A 13,638-nucleotide genomic window follows, 5' to 3' on the forward strand; every position below is an offset into this window, starting at 1 on the left:
GGTTCTATTAAGCAGAAAGGCCTGGAGGAGCTTTATCAGAAGCAGATGCTAAGAAGGGTTGAACCTATCCTGTCAGATAGTTCTCATCCCTTACAGGCTGAATTTCAGATGTTGCCATCTGGATCACGCTTTAAACTCCCAAAACTCAGAACCAAGATATAAACACGCTTTTGTACCTGCAGCCATTCTTATCTATAATTCTATAAAGAATCATAGATAACTTATTGACTTACTATTTGACTGTTTACTGTTTTGTTTTTTTTATTATTGTTTTTAACTATGCCTGCAAGGTAGACAATCTCTGTACTGTGTGTGTGATTTGTACTATACTATCTGCTGCACAACATTGTCCCATTGGGGGACAATAAAGTTACTTGAACTTGAACTTAGGTAGCTAACGTTAGCTCTTATCTGATGAACTACAAGGCAAACGAAGAATTCTGAAGGGGGGATGTGTTAGGGGAGTACAAATTCTTAATAATTATAATAAATGAATTTATTTCACCGTATTAGTAGTATAAAGGTTTAGACCAAGAAGTAGTACTGAACCGTTGAAGCTCACTGACTCGGTTAACGGTTATAAATGTTGCTTTTTGTTTTAATGTATATAATACATTTCAAAACTATAAATCAACCATACTGCCATCTTCCAGCGGTTATCCCGTTCATACTACATTTTGAAAAAAAATAACCTTCTGTTCCCCGAAATGTTATTCCTAATGGGAACGTTTCTAAAACATTCTTTATATTAAAGGTTACCTCTTTGCTGGGATAAACCATGTTTAGTTTAGGCAGACGCTCAGAGTCTTAATTAATTCAGTAAAGTCTTGTTTTAATGAATACAAACCTACATTTTCATTGTACAGGTACAATAAGTTACCCATAAGGAGTGCCATGACTTTCATTTTCAAAGCAGAATAAACATACTAGTTCCACATTTCTTAAAATTTACAATTTGAATCATTGAAATGAGGCTGCAAACATCACACTGTAACTCTACATTTCATACATAATATATAATATATACACACACACTGAGGCATCAGAACTTTTAAACAGCCAGTGTCTGTATGGTAATCGTCTGGGCGGTTGGCTGTTAAGAGTGATAGACAGACATGAGGAAAGGACATTTTATTGCTGGGTGACAGTTAATACACACAAAGACACAACATGCTACACTGATGCTTTCTGACTCCGCTCGATGGCCATCCTTTCCAGCCGCTCGGTGTAGAATCCGTTGAAATCCAGCCTGTGAAATCGTAACAGCAGAGTTAGCAAATGATCAAAGTCATTTACAAAAATATCAAATCAGTAATGGATTTTCTACAATAACTCAATCTATACTGCATCATGTCGGAAATAAATGAAAACCAATAATTGGATGGTAAGAAAAAATAAATAAAACAAACTGGTTTGCTTTACTTAAAAAAAAACCACAAAATAATCAAAGTACACGTCAAATTAATTTCTCCCAAATATGGTTTCTGTCATTTTAGGTAGTTCTGATCACGCCGATGTTTGTTCAAGCATTAGTTTTTCTGATACGTTTGGTTTTTATTAGTTATTTGAAGCTATAAAAAGGGATTGAAACGTCATGATTGACAGCTGGGATTGACTCATTGGTCGATTGGTCGGGCCGGCTATATGGGCGGGACTTTGATACTGCGGCTCCACCGCCCGATCACTACTGTGTAGTCTCTGGCTTCAAAATTACAAGACGGCAGCGCCCGTATCTGGGAGATTTTGGCAACACTTTTGTACAGTTACAGTCAGAGTATTACATGCAAAAACAAAAGTGTTTTACCTGTAGATGATGCTGATCATGCTGTGTTCACAGTCGTTGGTGCTGTAGATGCTCAGCTTGTCCAGCAGGTCCAGCAGCAGCATGCTGAAGTTACTGTCAAACTTGCTGATGGTGGCTTCAAAGCCTGCGTCTGACTGGAGGATGTCCGCGTGCTCAGCTAATAACTGAAGCAGCCAAAGAACACAGACATGTTACTTGAGACATGTTGAGACACAAAAGCTGCAGCTGTTTTCATGCACCAGTTGTTAAATAGTTGGAATATTTTCTGGTTCGGATGCTATGTTGAAGAGCTTTTCAACACATGTTCACATTTCCCAGTCTAGTTGTTTCTCCGATGGGTGCAGGCCTGGCGATGAGCATTCTGGAAATACCTTTGTGGTCAGCCTCTTCTTCTCTGCCTCCTCAGCATGTTCGCTCCGAGTGGGAGGCCCGTCCATGGTCCCTTGTTCCAGGGAGAGGCGGTCTAACCTCATGCTCTGAGTGTACCGCTTTAACAGTCAAGAACAGAAAAACATCTTAGTACGAGGATCTGCTAGTTTCCTTTTCAGGTTTTAACTATGGATGTATAATAAAACCTGGATACAGCGTTTGAGACGAAGCCCCGTTCATTCCTATGAGAGTTGCTCAGTGCTGCATTAAAGGGACACTATGCAGTTTTGGCCATTTCTTGGCTGTTTTCTCTCTTTTTGCTGGCAGGTTTCTCTATAGAGCCCCCCCTACAGCTTCAGAATAGATATTTGGCAGCTCCTATGTTTACTCGTGTCTGACTCCTCTCTCGGTCAGTCTGCCGTTTCCTCTTCCTCTGTTCCTCCGACAATGCTCTCCTAGCTTTCTGCTTCTTTTTTGCCGGCTCAGCCATGACGATAGTGCGAAAAACTCCATCACTACCTTGTTAGCCGGTTCCTGAATGGGCGTATGTGTGCAGTGCCGTGAAGCAATTAGTTACATCGCGAGACCTGATATCACGCCATACTTCCTGACGCTGAGGCCGCTGGCTCGCCGGCCGAAAGTTGCAAGGGTGGTTTTTCCACTCACAGGCGCTAGGGGGGAGCGAGACGACCACCATTCAACCTGAAAAAAGTCATATAACCATTCCAATGACTCTGAAGCTGTTCAGTTAAGGTAAATTAAGCTAAAAAAAACTGCATAGTTCCCCTTTAAGCCAAAAAAGTTAAACTTTCTGTATAGAAATTACCAGGATGATCAGCGCTGCGTCCGTGCTATGGGGTCCACGGAGCAGGCGCACTGAAGACCTCCGCCAGCCGAGCCAGCTACTTCGAGTGTAGCGCTCCGCTAACTTGAATTTGGATGAAATGATTTTATTGTCTGTCTCTTCTAGACTTTCGAAATGTTATTGGACAGAATGGATCAAATTCTGATTACGATTCATTGTGCGGAGGTCGCGACGCCTTAAAAAAAATGATCCACTGATTTAAGGACGTCTCTTACACCATAAGTCTATAAGCCTATAGTCCATCATGTGGCCTCACGTGATGGACACGGAAGTTGTAAATCCTCCCTTTGGCTGCTATGTCAAATTGGCTTCAAAGCCTAGCACACTTCCTGGGGGCCTGGTTTTAACTCCCTTCACTATATCATTTCTGTACAAATCTTGTGTTTAATCGAAGCAGTACATGAAATGCAATATGAATACTTCAAACGATTAAGATCCAAGAGCAGAAACAAGCGGCTCTTTTCCATCCTGTCAACAAACCTGCATGCAGTTTGTGAACATGACGCAGACAGACATGAGTTTGGAGAAGATCCTGAGGAGCTCAGGGTTGGTCAGCATGCAGTCCTTCAGGCAGTTGTCCAGGAAGCTGGTGTGATGGCAAAGCACGTCATCGATGTTTGACGCCTGCAGAAGGAGAAGACAGACGGTCAAGCACAAAAAATGGTGTAGCTGGCTGTGTTTCCGTTAAGATAACAGTGAGTGATCAGGGCCAGAGAGCTCATTCACTCACTGTTTTCAGGTTGTTCTCCATGATGTGCCAGGTGGGCTCCATCACCTCAAACATCATGTAGTACTGGATGTTCTGCACAAAGTTGAGCATGCGCTGTCGGAGGGCGAATGCAGCAGAAAACCTGCGTGCATGCAGTTTGAACAGAGTGAGAGACATTTTGCTGGATTTTGTTACATAAATTCACCTTAAATTCGACGTCAACTCACCATTTGGCAGAATGTAAGGAGTACAGCTTGAAATCTTTGCTGCTGATCCACACGTTGCACAGCAGCCTCTCCACATGTTTGCAGTAAAATATGTGTCTGAACAACATCTGGTACCTCGTCAGGGCTTTCCTGGAAAATGAAGTCAAATGAAATGTTTTAAAAATGTATTTATAGATTTACTTTTCAAAAGTTACAAAGTCCTGTCTAAAAGCAACGTGATATCATGACTTGCTTGCGTAAACATGCACGCTCACTTTCTTAAGCCAAGTGGCGTGTTATTATTCGCATTTTGAGCTATCCGCGTGTATGTCTACACTGTATACAGCGGACGTAAACATACAGGCTAAGTCTACAAGTGGGGTGTTATCGCGTAAACAAAAGCCAAGTGGCGTGTTATCTGCACGCATTTTGAGCGCAGTATACAGCGGACGGGTTTGGTTTAGGAAAAGAAGAGAGCGACGGTTGAGTTTAGGAAACGTGACACGCGGGACACCATCCCTGGTCTCCTTTATATGTAAAAGTAGAGTGCACTCTAGCTTTAAGAAAACAATATGAAACGTATAAATAAGATCAAATCAACAGGCAGAACCTGTTGATGATGAGTGAGAGCGGCCACTTGACGATGTAGTCAAAGGAGAAGGCCTCCAGCCCGCTGAGGGCCGCGTCTGTTGGTTCCGCGTTAATGATGGCCTTCTCCTGTTTGGTCTCGATGGCCAGCACCCGCAGCAGCTGAGTGATGACGTCATGAGGCATTAAATCGATCTGTGAAAAGAAGAGCGGAAGTTTAAGTGAAACAGCATTACTCATAGATCGCTCTGCGAGTGAAGGAAGACTTAATAGATTAGTAATGGAATGATGAAGGAATGGTAATTCCTATCCATTTGAATTTACTTTCCAGGGATTTTGTCCATTTTTTTCTGCTGGTCCGTCTAACTCTGGCAGTTTTAGTCCATTGAAGTTTACTGAGCACTAGGGTCGCATGATATATCGACTCAATATCGTTATCGCGATAAACTTACATCAAAAGTGTCGTGATAAGTATGCAATATTTTGTTTATTTTGTGGAACGCTGCGTCCCGTCCGTTGGCTGTCTGGCTTAGTTGTGTTTGATTTAGAGCCCGCTTCAAACGCTGTAATGATCATGTTTAGGCCTGTCACGATAGTCAATAAATGAATTAATCACACGATAAAAAAATGAGCTTGATCATTTTTGCGCAGAAGCTGCACCTTCGCCAAAATGAAGACTGAAAAACAGAACTATTTAGCTATAAACATTTACTCGCCATGTGGCAGATAGCCATACAGATAGATTTCATTTATTAATTATATATTATTTAAATGTAATATTTAGTGTTAAATAATTGTTAAATGTAGTACAGAGTCTGTAGTCTATCGCACAAACACTCGAGGAATGCTGCAAACATTTGACAGCCAGTATGAATTACCTGGGAGAACATGCGTGTCACAAACGGCCATTCCACAGCTGTACAACAGCGTGAAAGACGACATACTAAAGGAGATCAAAGACATATTGTGGATATTTAAAATGTCTTCCAGTTCCAGTGTTAAATATTCTTTAGAAATAAAAGTTTATTGATCTTTGAAAAGGTGTACCTGCATTATTTTGCCATTATCATTATATTAGATGAAAATGGTCTCGGAACGACAATATTATTGTTTATCGCAATAACTTCTGGGACAATTTATGGTCCAGCAAAATTTGTTATCGTGACAGGCCTAATCATGTTTCATTGGCCAGTTACCGTGCCACTTGCACATGTTAGTGCACGCATCCACCACGTGACAAACCCTATGGAGCGTACCACGTGTGTGCATATTTAGACAGAGTGACATTTAGAGATGTACCGATACCAGTATCGGTATCGGCTCCGATACTGCCTAAAACGCTGGTATCGGTATCAGGAAGTACTGGAGTTTATGCACCGATCCGATACCACGTAATAAAGCCCTAAAGAAAATCTACGTTAAGTAGTTTATTTATGTTCTTTTTCCGTTATAACTGACTGTCAAACTGGATAATAAAAGAACGTTCTGGGGCGTTCATGTTTCACAAAGAGTTTAACCTGAGCCAGACCGACAACAAAGATAGAAATCATATCACATCCATACAGGGATAGTAGTATACAGTTGTTAAAACATAATAAAATATATGACACACTGGTATCGGATCAGTACTCAGTATCGGCCGATACGCAAGTTCAGGTATCGGAATCGGTATCGGGAAGCAAAAATGGTATCGGACCATCTCTAGTGACAGAACAAACAAACAAAACGGAACGAATCAGAGAAGCAAAAGAAAAGTTGTGTCTTGTTCTCTTTATTTATTTGATACTGTCCAACCAGTAAAACATGTCCTGTTCTCTTTATTTATTTATTTGATACTGTCCAACCAGTAAAACATGTCCTGTTCTCTTTATTTATTTATTTGATACTGTCCAACCAGTAAAACATGTCCTGTTCTCTTTATTTATTTATTTGATACTGTCCAACCAGTAAAACATGTCCTGTTCTGTAGACATGGTCCTTATTTATTTATTCATTTGTACCAGTCCAATATGACCGTCAGCTGAAATAAACCTTGTGTTGTATTTTCCCATAACTTTTGTAATTTTACATAGGTTTAAAAATATCGAAATTAATATCGATATCGCAATATTCATAATCGATATCGCAATATCACATTTTGTCAATATCGTGCACCCCTACTGAGTACATAGTCTGGAGCTTTATAGTCTTATTTCCACCCACCTTGAGGTCGTCTTTGAAGGGGTCTGTGTTGGCTGTGCTCATCCTCAGAGCCAGCTCCAGCAGGGCTTCTAGTCTGGTAGGAACAATGTCGTCCACCGGCTTCTTCAGCTCTTCCTCCGTCAGGTCCATGAAGTGCACAAAGAAATCCCCTTTGTCCATCAAAAAGTAGTGCTTGATGGATCTAATAAGAGAAACACAGGCCCATATAGTTGTATAAGTACATCAGTAAATCACTACATACAAAGATTATGAACATGCAAGCCTAATGTCCAACTGTAACAACTACAGACGGGTGACAAATTAAAAGAAAATACTTTCTTTTACACAGAGTCCATTTCCGTTTTTAAATCTAGACATAAGACTTTTTAGCCAAGCTTTTTATTAATGTAGTTTCTGACTCTGGAAAGGAGCTTATGTCATTATTATAGGAAGAAATAAAAGGGCTTTTGAATTCAACACACAAACTTTGCAGCATCACATCCTCTCACTCCGTTATCTTTCCTGTCACTCAATCTTTATAAATTACTTACAAATACCATTAACTATTTACCTCAGGCGTGAAACCAGCTCCTTCTCCTCCATGAGGAAGGCCAGCAGGACCTTGCTGGCATAGTTGTAAGCTTTCTCTATCTGCTCCACATAAGCCCTTTCCTTCAGGGTGTACAGGACCTCCTTAGCATCAGGACACGTCACATCGCGGCCACATTCCCGCACCACATTGAGGTATTTCCCTACGCAACAACAGAGAAGGGAATTAAATCTTTTGTCTTAAGGAACATGTCCACAGTGGCCTTTTTTTTGCCTGGAGGAATCGCCCCACTTCCCTGCATTGGATGCTTGATGGTCTTGCCACTAGCAGTTATCGGTTTCTCTTCAATGACCAATGAAAACAGGCTACACCCTCCGACAACCGCAAAGGCTGCACCTGATTGGACGAATGCTTTCTCGTTGGGCTGTCTGCTCCCGCATTTCAAACCTGACCAACATGGCGGCTCGTTTGGAAACTTTTTATTTTATGAAAATAGTTCACTAAAAAGTGTTTCTGAAAACATTTTATGCAAAAAATAAGTTATGCAGTTGCTGAATCGGTCTTCATTTTAGATTGACGGTCAGTTTAAAGGGTTGAGAGGGGCCTCTGATTTGCCTGGACCTTAACTCTATGCAAATGAGGAGCAGGCAACTCTGCGCCCCGTCTCTTGAAGTTTGCGACGACGCTACCGGAATGCATTGCATGGCTGCTTAAACAGACAGTGAATGGGAAGCGTGGAAATGACGCTCCCTGTGAACATTTACCTTAAAGACCTCATTATGTTCATTTTCAGGTTCATAATTGTATTTAGAGGTTATATCAGAATAGGTTTACACGCCGTAATTTTCAAAAAACACCATAGTTTTGTTTCCTCTTTTCACCCTGTGTGTTGAGCTCTCTGTTTTAGCTACAGAGTGAGACATCTCTCTCTGTTACATCTTTGTTGGGAGTCGCACATGCTCAGTAGCTAGGTAAGGACTACTAGCCAGTCAGAAGCACAGTATGAAGGCGTGCCCTGACAGTACCTAGGTAAGGACTACTAGCCAGTCAGAAGCAGAGTATGAGGGCGTGCCACACTAGCAGCTAGGCGAGCATTATAACGTGTATTACAAAGTGACCACGTTTGTCTCTGAAGTAAAGGCTGGACTACAATAGAGCTGTTTGGAGCAGTTTGTGAATAGTGTTTTCTGTTGGAGATGGTAAGAAAAATATATATAACACAATAAAGGAAAGGGAAAAAGCATAATATGAACACATATACAGGCTCTTATAATGTTTAACATTCACTTCTTTTTTTTTACCTGTACTTAATATTTTGTCTGCCATTTTCTGTAGAAAGGAGGGAATCCGATGTTGTACAATGGTGTATCTCTGATCCCAGTATTTATCGTTGTAGTCCTCCTGAATTTTCTCTTTCTGCAGCTCATGCTCTTCCACCATGAACTCGCTGCGAGGACACACAAACATCAGATTTGAACACAAAGCAGATACAGTGGTATAAAGCGTCTTTTCAGATTAAACTGTACCTGTATGGATCCTTGATGATGCCCCTGTAGATCCACTTCTCCAGGATTTCAAAGTAAGGGACGCTGGCTGCTTTAGTGAGGTAGAGACACAGCTCCTGAGCCTGGCTGTCACCCGTGTAGTTGAAGGTTCGATCATGAAGAAGACTCAGTGTCGACCCCCCCATACACTCTCCTTTATCTACCGAGGACGCTGTGAAATTAGTGGAAGGAAAATAATTGTATTTTTTTTTTTTAAACGTACTAGCTATCTAAAGCTATCAAAAGGTAAAAGTTTGGTTAGTGCGGTTATCTTCAGGAAGAAACATAATGTTTCTAGAAACTCGGTCGTGAAAGTAACAGTAAAGCATCACCGTATGCTACAACACTTATTGGTTTCATTTTGACTTGTTTACTGACGAAATACAACAGATGTGATGTCAACATCTGTGTCCGAACTGCTGGTGTTGTAGTTTCTCTCTAAACCTTGTTCAGAGCGCCCTCAAGTGGTCAAAATGAGCCCTTTCCCAAACAATCCACCTAGGCTCGCTAACATCTGGCTTTTGTCTGCAATGGAAAGGTGTCTATCGGCTATTTTTAGCAGGTTTACCGGTGTTTAAAAAGCCTGCGTATACACACGAATTTCGGTGGAAAAAAGGCTTTAACTATCCCCATGAACCAAAGACGCAAAACTCATGTTCTCTCAGACTCTTACCAATGGAGGCCAGTATCTCCATGGTCCTCATGGTGGGCTGGATGTAAAACCAGAGCTTCTGCAGGGACAGCATGACCTGCCGCTGGAGGTGCTCCAGCTGCGTGACCAAGATCAGGTACTCCTTTATCAACGTCCTCATCGCCGCCGTCAGCGCGTGGTTCACCTGGCCGTACTCGAAGGACGACTTCTCCTCAATGAAGCTGAAGAAGAAATATGACACCGTCATCTAATCGTCTGTCCTCAGTTATAAATGTATGCGAACAGATGACACACTCACCGTGTTATAGTGGAGTAATACGACGCAACTGGTAATATTCTGTTAACCAGCTCTTTGATAGACATGTCCAGTGTTGAATCGATAATGAAGGAGCGGTTCTGTCTCCCCAGTACAGGCTGAGCTGTGATGTCTCTCCCATCAACTCCAACCAGGACAAACAGCAGATCCTCCACCAGAGCTTGTTCCTGAGCAGGCAGGGGCATCGTACCTGGCCGCAGACAACCCCGTTATGAATACTACCACCAAGTACAAGTACATCTAGTTGATGTTTCTAGACTGGTTGACACCAGACCCTTCTCAACTCAAGGCTTCAAAACAGCAGTCTACAAACCAATGGGTGACGTCACTGATGCTACGTCTTGCAGCAGACTGCATGTAGTAGAAATTTATTTTAAAATGTTTTGGCTTACCAATAGCTACAGCTGAATCTCCTGGAGGGGTGGGGCTGGTGATGAAGTCTCCGAGGAGAGCTGGACGGTCGTACACCCAGTTAGGAAACACGGGGTTGGGCTGGGTGGGGTTCTTCTTGTTGTGTTTGTCTCTCAGCATCTTCCGTGTGACTTCAGCAGGCTGCAGGCAAAAACACAAAGAGTGAGTTTTTTTACATTAATATGAGTTCCCCCAGCCTGCCTATGGTCCCCCAGTGGCTAGAAATGGTGATAGGTGTAAACCGAGCCCTGGGTATCCTGCTATGCCTTTGAGAAAATGAAAGCTCAGATGGGCCGATCTGGAATCTTCTCCGTATGACGTCATAAGGGGAAAGGTTACCTCCCCTTTCTCTGCTTTGCCCACCCATGAGAGAGAGAGACATCATGGCTTTCAAACGAGCAAACTGGCAGTTGGTCAAGGCCACACCCCCACCCTCCACCTTGCCCCCCCTCTCTCCTCCTCAATAGCATTTAAAGCTACAGACACAGAAATGGCACATCCTAAGGAAAGCTCATTGTGGGACTGGCTCTAGTGGCTGTAATTCTGCACCAAAGCTGAATTTCGGGAAAGAGACTTCAGATACAGTATTAGTGGACCACTAAGGCCTCTATAAAAGAGACTTCAGATACAGTATTAGGGGACCACTAAGGCCTATATAAAAGAGACTTCAGATACAGTATTAGGGGACCACTAAGGCCTATATAAAAGAGACTTCAGATACAGTATTAGGGGACCACTAAGGCCTATATAAAAGAGACTTCAGATACAGTATTAGGGGACCACTAAGGCCTATATAAAAGAGACTTCAGATACAGTATTAGGGGACCACTAAGGTCTATATAAAAAGAGACTTCAGATACAGTATTAGGGGACCACTAAGGTCTATATAAAAGAGACTTCAGATACAGTATTAGGGGACCACTAAGGTCTATATAAAAGAGACTTCAGATACAGTATTAGGGGACCACTAAGGTCTATATAAAAGAGACTTCAGATACAGTATTAGGGGACCACTAAGGCCTATATAAAAGCATCCAAAGAGCACCATGTCATAGACCTTTAAACTTTCCATTTAACAGCAGGTTGCACCCGTGAAAACTTATGTCTTCAGGCAAGATTAATATAACATATTTGCCCTGATTCTAAGAATGAAATTCATGCTAGAAGAGAGCTAGTTTGTACGATCACATCAGAAATCAAAAGCGTTTATAGCTGTTCAACAACAGCCACGCTGAAAGGCGGAGTGAATAGCCGATCGTCACAGATAGTGTAAAAATGCAACAATTGTTTAATTGGGGGGTTAACAATGAACATTTTCAGACAGACAGTCTCTCCTGGAATTCAGAGTGTTGAATGAGGCCTTTGTTTGATATCTATCGGTTTCCTTTATGACGTGTGCAATGACACATCCAGTGGCTGTACGTATATTAAATAAGTAGTAGCAATACAGGTCCGCTGCCTTATTTATTTTCTTATTAACTTATTTTTTTTATTTATTTTTTTCTTTGTCTGCGGAACTATTGATTTATTGTATTTTATTAGTAATGAGCAATGATGTCTCCTTTGTCACGTTACATCCTACAGTCTGCTGCTGATTGTGATTGTGTGTGTGTGTGTGTGTGTGTGTGTGTGTGTGTGTGTAAAGGGAGGCTGACCCACTCAACACCCACTGTAAACCAAATCTACCTTTGGGTATTAATAAAGTTACCTTGACCTTGACATCCTACAGTTTCATGAGCCAACCCAAACCTTCAGATCGTTTGCATCGGAGTAAGAAAAGCTCACCAGAGGAGCGTTGGAGCTGGCCGTCACGTTGCCGAGCTTCTTTCGCAGCTCATCCAGTTCCTGCATGGACATCTTGGTGCTGGTCTGAGGCAGAGTGTAACTGGTAGTTGTGGTTGACGTTGTGTTCGCTGATGACTCTGACCTCTCTTTCGCATTCTGCTGCAGAAACTGGAGTGTCTACGAAAATATCACGACAAAGCTGTGAGATATTGGATAAGGATGGTTGACTACTAAGGTTCAATAAGACTATACTATTTATAACTTTTATTAACGAGGGGGAAATCAACAAACTAAGCCACTTCTAGCACCTAATGATGGGGTTTCAATCTTCTCTTTCTATTTATATTAGTCACATTAGCTGTTTTCTTGTTTGTGTAGAAAAACAAAACATTTAAAATCTCATTTAAAATACCAAAGGGTGAAATAAATTGATTTGAAGTAATAACAAACAAAACCATACAATTAGCTGGTTGTTAACGACGTATTACCTCTTTATCCTCACAGAGTTTGGAGAGCAGATAAACCAGAGGGTCGAGGTTTCGCACATTTTTGGACTTGAGCTCCTCGTACTTCCTCAAGAAGTCTTCTGGAGTTTTAGAGAACTCTGCTAATTTGACCTGAAAATAACATAACAGCCAATATAAAGAGAATAATCGGTTAGAACTTTAGCTGAAAATATTACACAAACTGGTGTTGAAAAACAAAATATGCACGAGTCTAAATAGAGCCCTAATGTGTGCTGCCAGTTGTTGCAGGAACATCTGGCCAGTGATGCCTGGAAAAGTTCATAAACTCATCACTTTCATGACATTATGGTCAGTTCTGTATGTTCAAGGACATTTCCGTGCCCTGAAAGGTGTACTAAAGCCTTCCTACGTGGGTAACACCCACCTTGGCACTGTGAGCAGACACTGTGGTTGTAACATAGGGAGTCCTGTGTTTCTGCAGTAGGTCTATGTAGCCCTCTGCTCCATCACCTCCCCGAACATGAAGCAGGCTGAGCAGCTCGTTCACATCATGGTGGATCCTGAACTCACTCATGGCTCAGCCAGCTGAAATGACAACAAGAGTATCTTAGCCCCATTAACAGCTCATATCAACATCAGGCTATTGGCTCATAATGACAAAACACCACCCGTAACTGAGCTGAGTACATGCAGCCATTAAGGCATTGTCTCAACCAACGATTTTAAAGAGTTTAAAGTGATGCTGAGCTCAACAGTTAACGTTATATGATGCTAGCTTGCTAACTGGCTAAAGAGCCAGCCCCGGGTAAAATGAACTATGAGGATGCTAACTGCGTAGCTAGCTCACCCCTAATAAAACAATTCGCCGAACAGTTATAACAACGTAACTCAGTAATAATTGCCTTATTACAGGTGTAGCCCAAGTCTCTACCAAGCACTATACCTGACAGTCGTGTCTGCTTCAATACAACAGCTAACAGAGCAGGTACCAAACGCGCCCACCACTAGTCAAAATGATTATTCTTCTGCTGCTGTAATACACGCAGCGATGGCGCCACACTGCCCCCATCCGTTAAATATTGACATAACAACTTTAATTTATTAGCAGATAATCACAATCAGAACCATATGGAGGCCCATTTCATGAAAAAAAGATCCTGAGTACTTTTGTCAAAATAATGAGAATGACAA

General features: G+C 41.8%; 1 protein-coding gene across 1 annotated transcript; it reads right to left on the bottom strand.

Annotated features, from left to right (window-relative positions):
• Positions 1–811: 811 nt before the first annotated feature.
• On the bottom strand, positions 812–13,481 carry tubgcp2 (tubulin gamma complex component 2). Its single transcript, XM_078279573.1, has 18 exons — positions 13,391–13,481; positions 12,872–13,032; positions 12,469–12,597; positions 11,981–12,157; positions 10,177–10,336; positions 9,767–9,974; positions 9,490–9,689; positions 8,799–8,988; positions 8,574–8,719; positions 7,294–7,474; positions 6,744–6,924; positions 4,564–4,736; positions 3,975–4,103; positions 3,769–3,889; positions 3,519–3,662; positions 2,176–2,292; positions 1,805–1,968; positions 812–1,249 (listed from the first exon to the last, which is right to left on the bottom strand). The coding sequence occupies exons 2-18, from the start codon at positions 13,019–13,021 to the stop codon at positions 1,174–1,176; spliced, it is 2,646 nt and encodes an 881-aa protein (XP_078135699.1). The 5' UTR covers positions 13,022–13,032; positions 13,391–13,481; the 3' UTR covers positions 812–1,173.
• Positions 13,482–13,638: the final 157 nt, after the last annotated feature.

Source organism: Sander vitreus, chromosome 21, assembly GCF_031162955.1.
Source record: "Sander vitreus isolate 19-12246 chromosome 21, sanVit1, whole genome shotgun sequence".
In the NCBI taxonomy this organism is placed as follows: domain Eukaryota; kingdom Metazoa; phylum Chordata; class Actinopteri; order Perciformes; family Percidae; genus Sander; species Sander vitreus.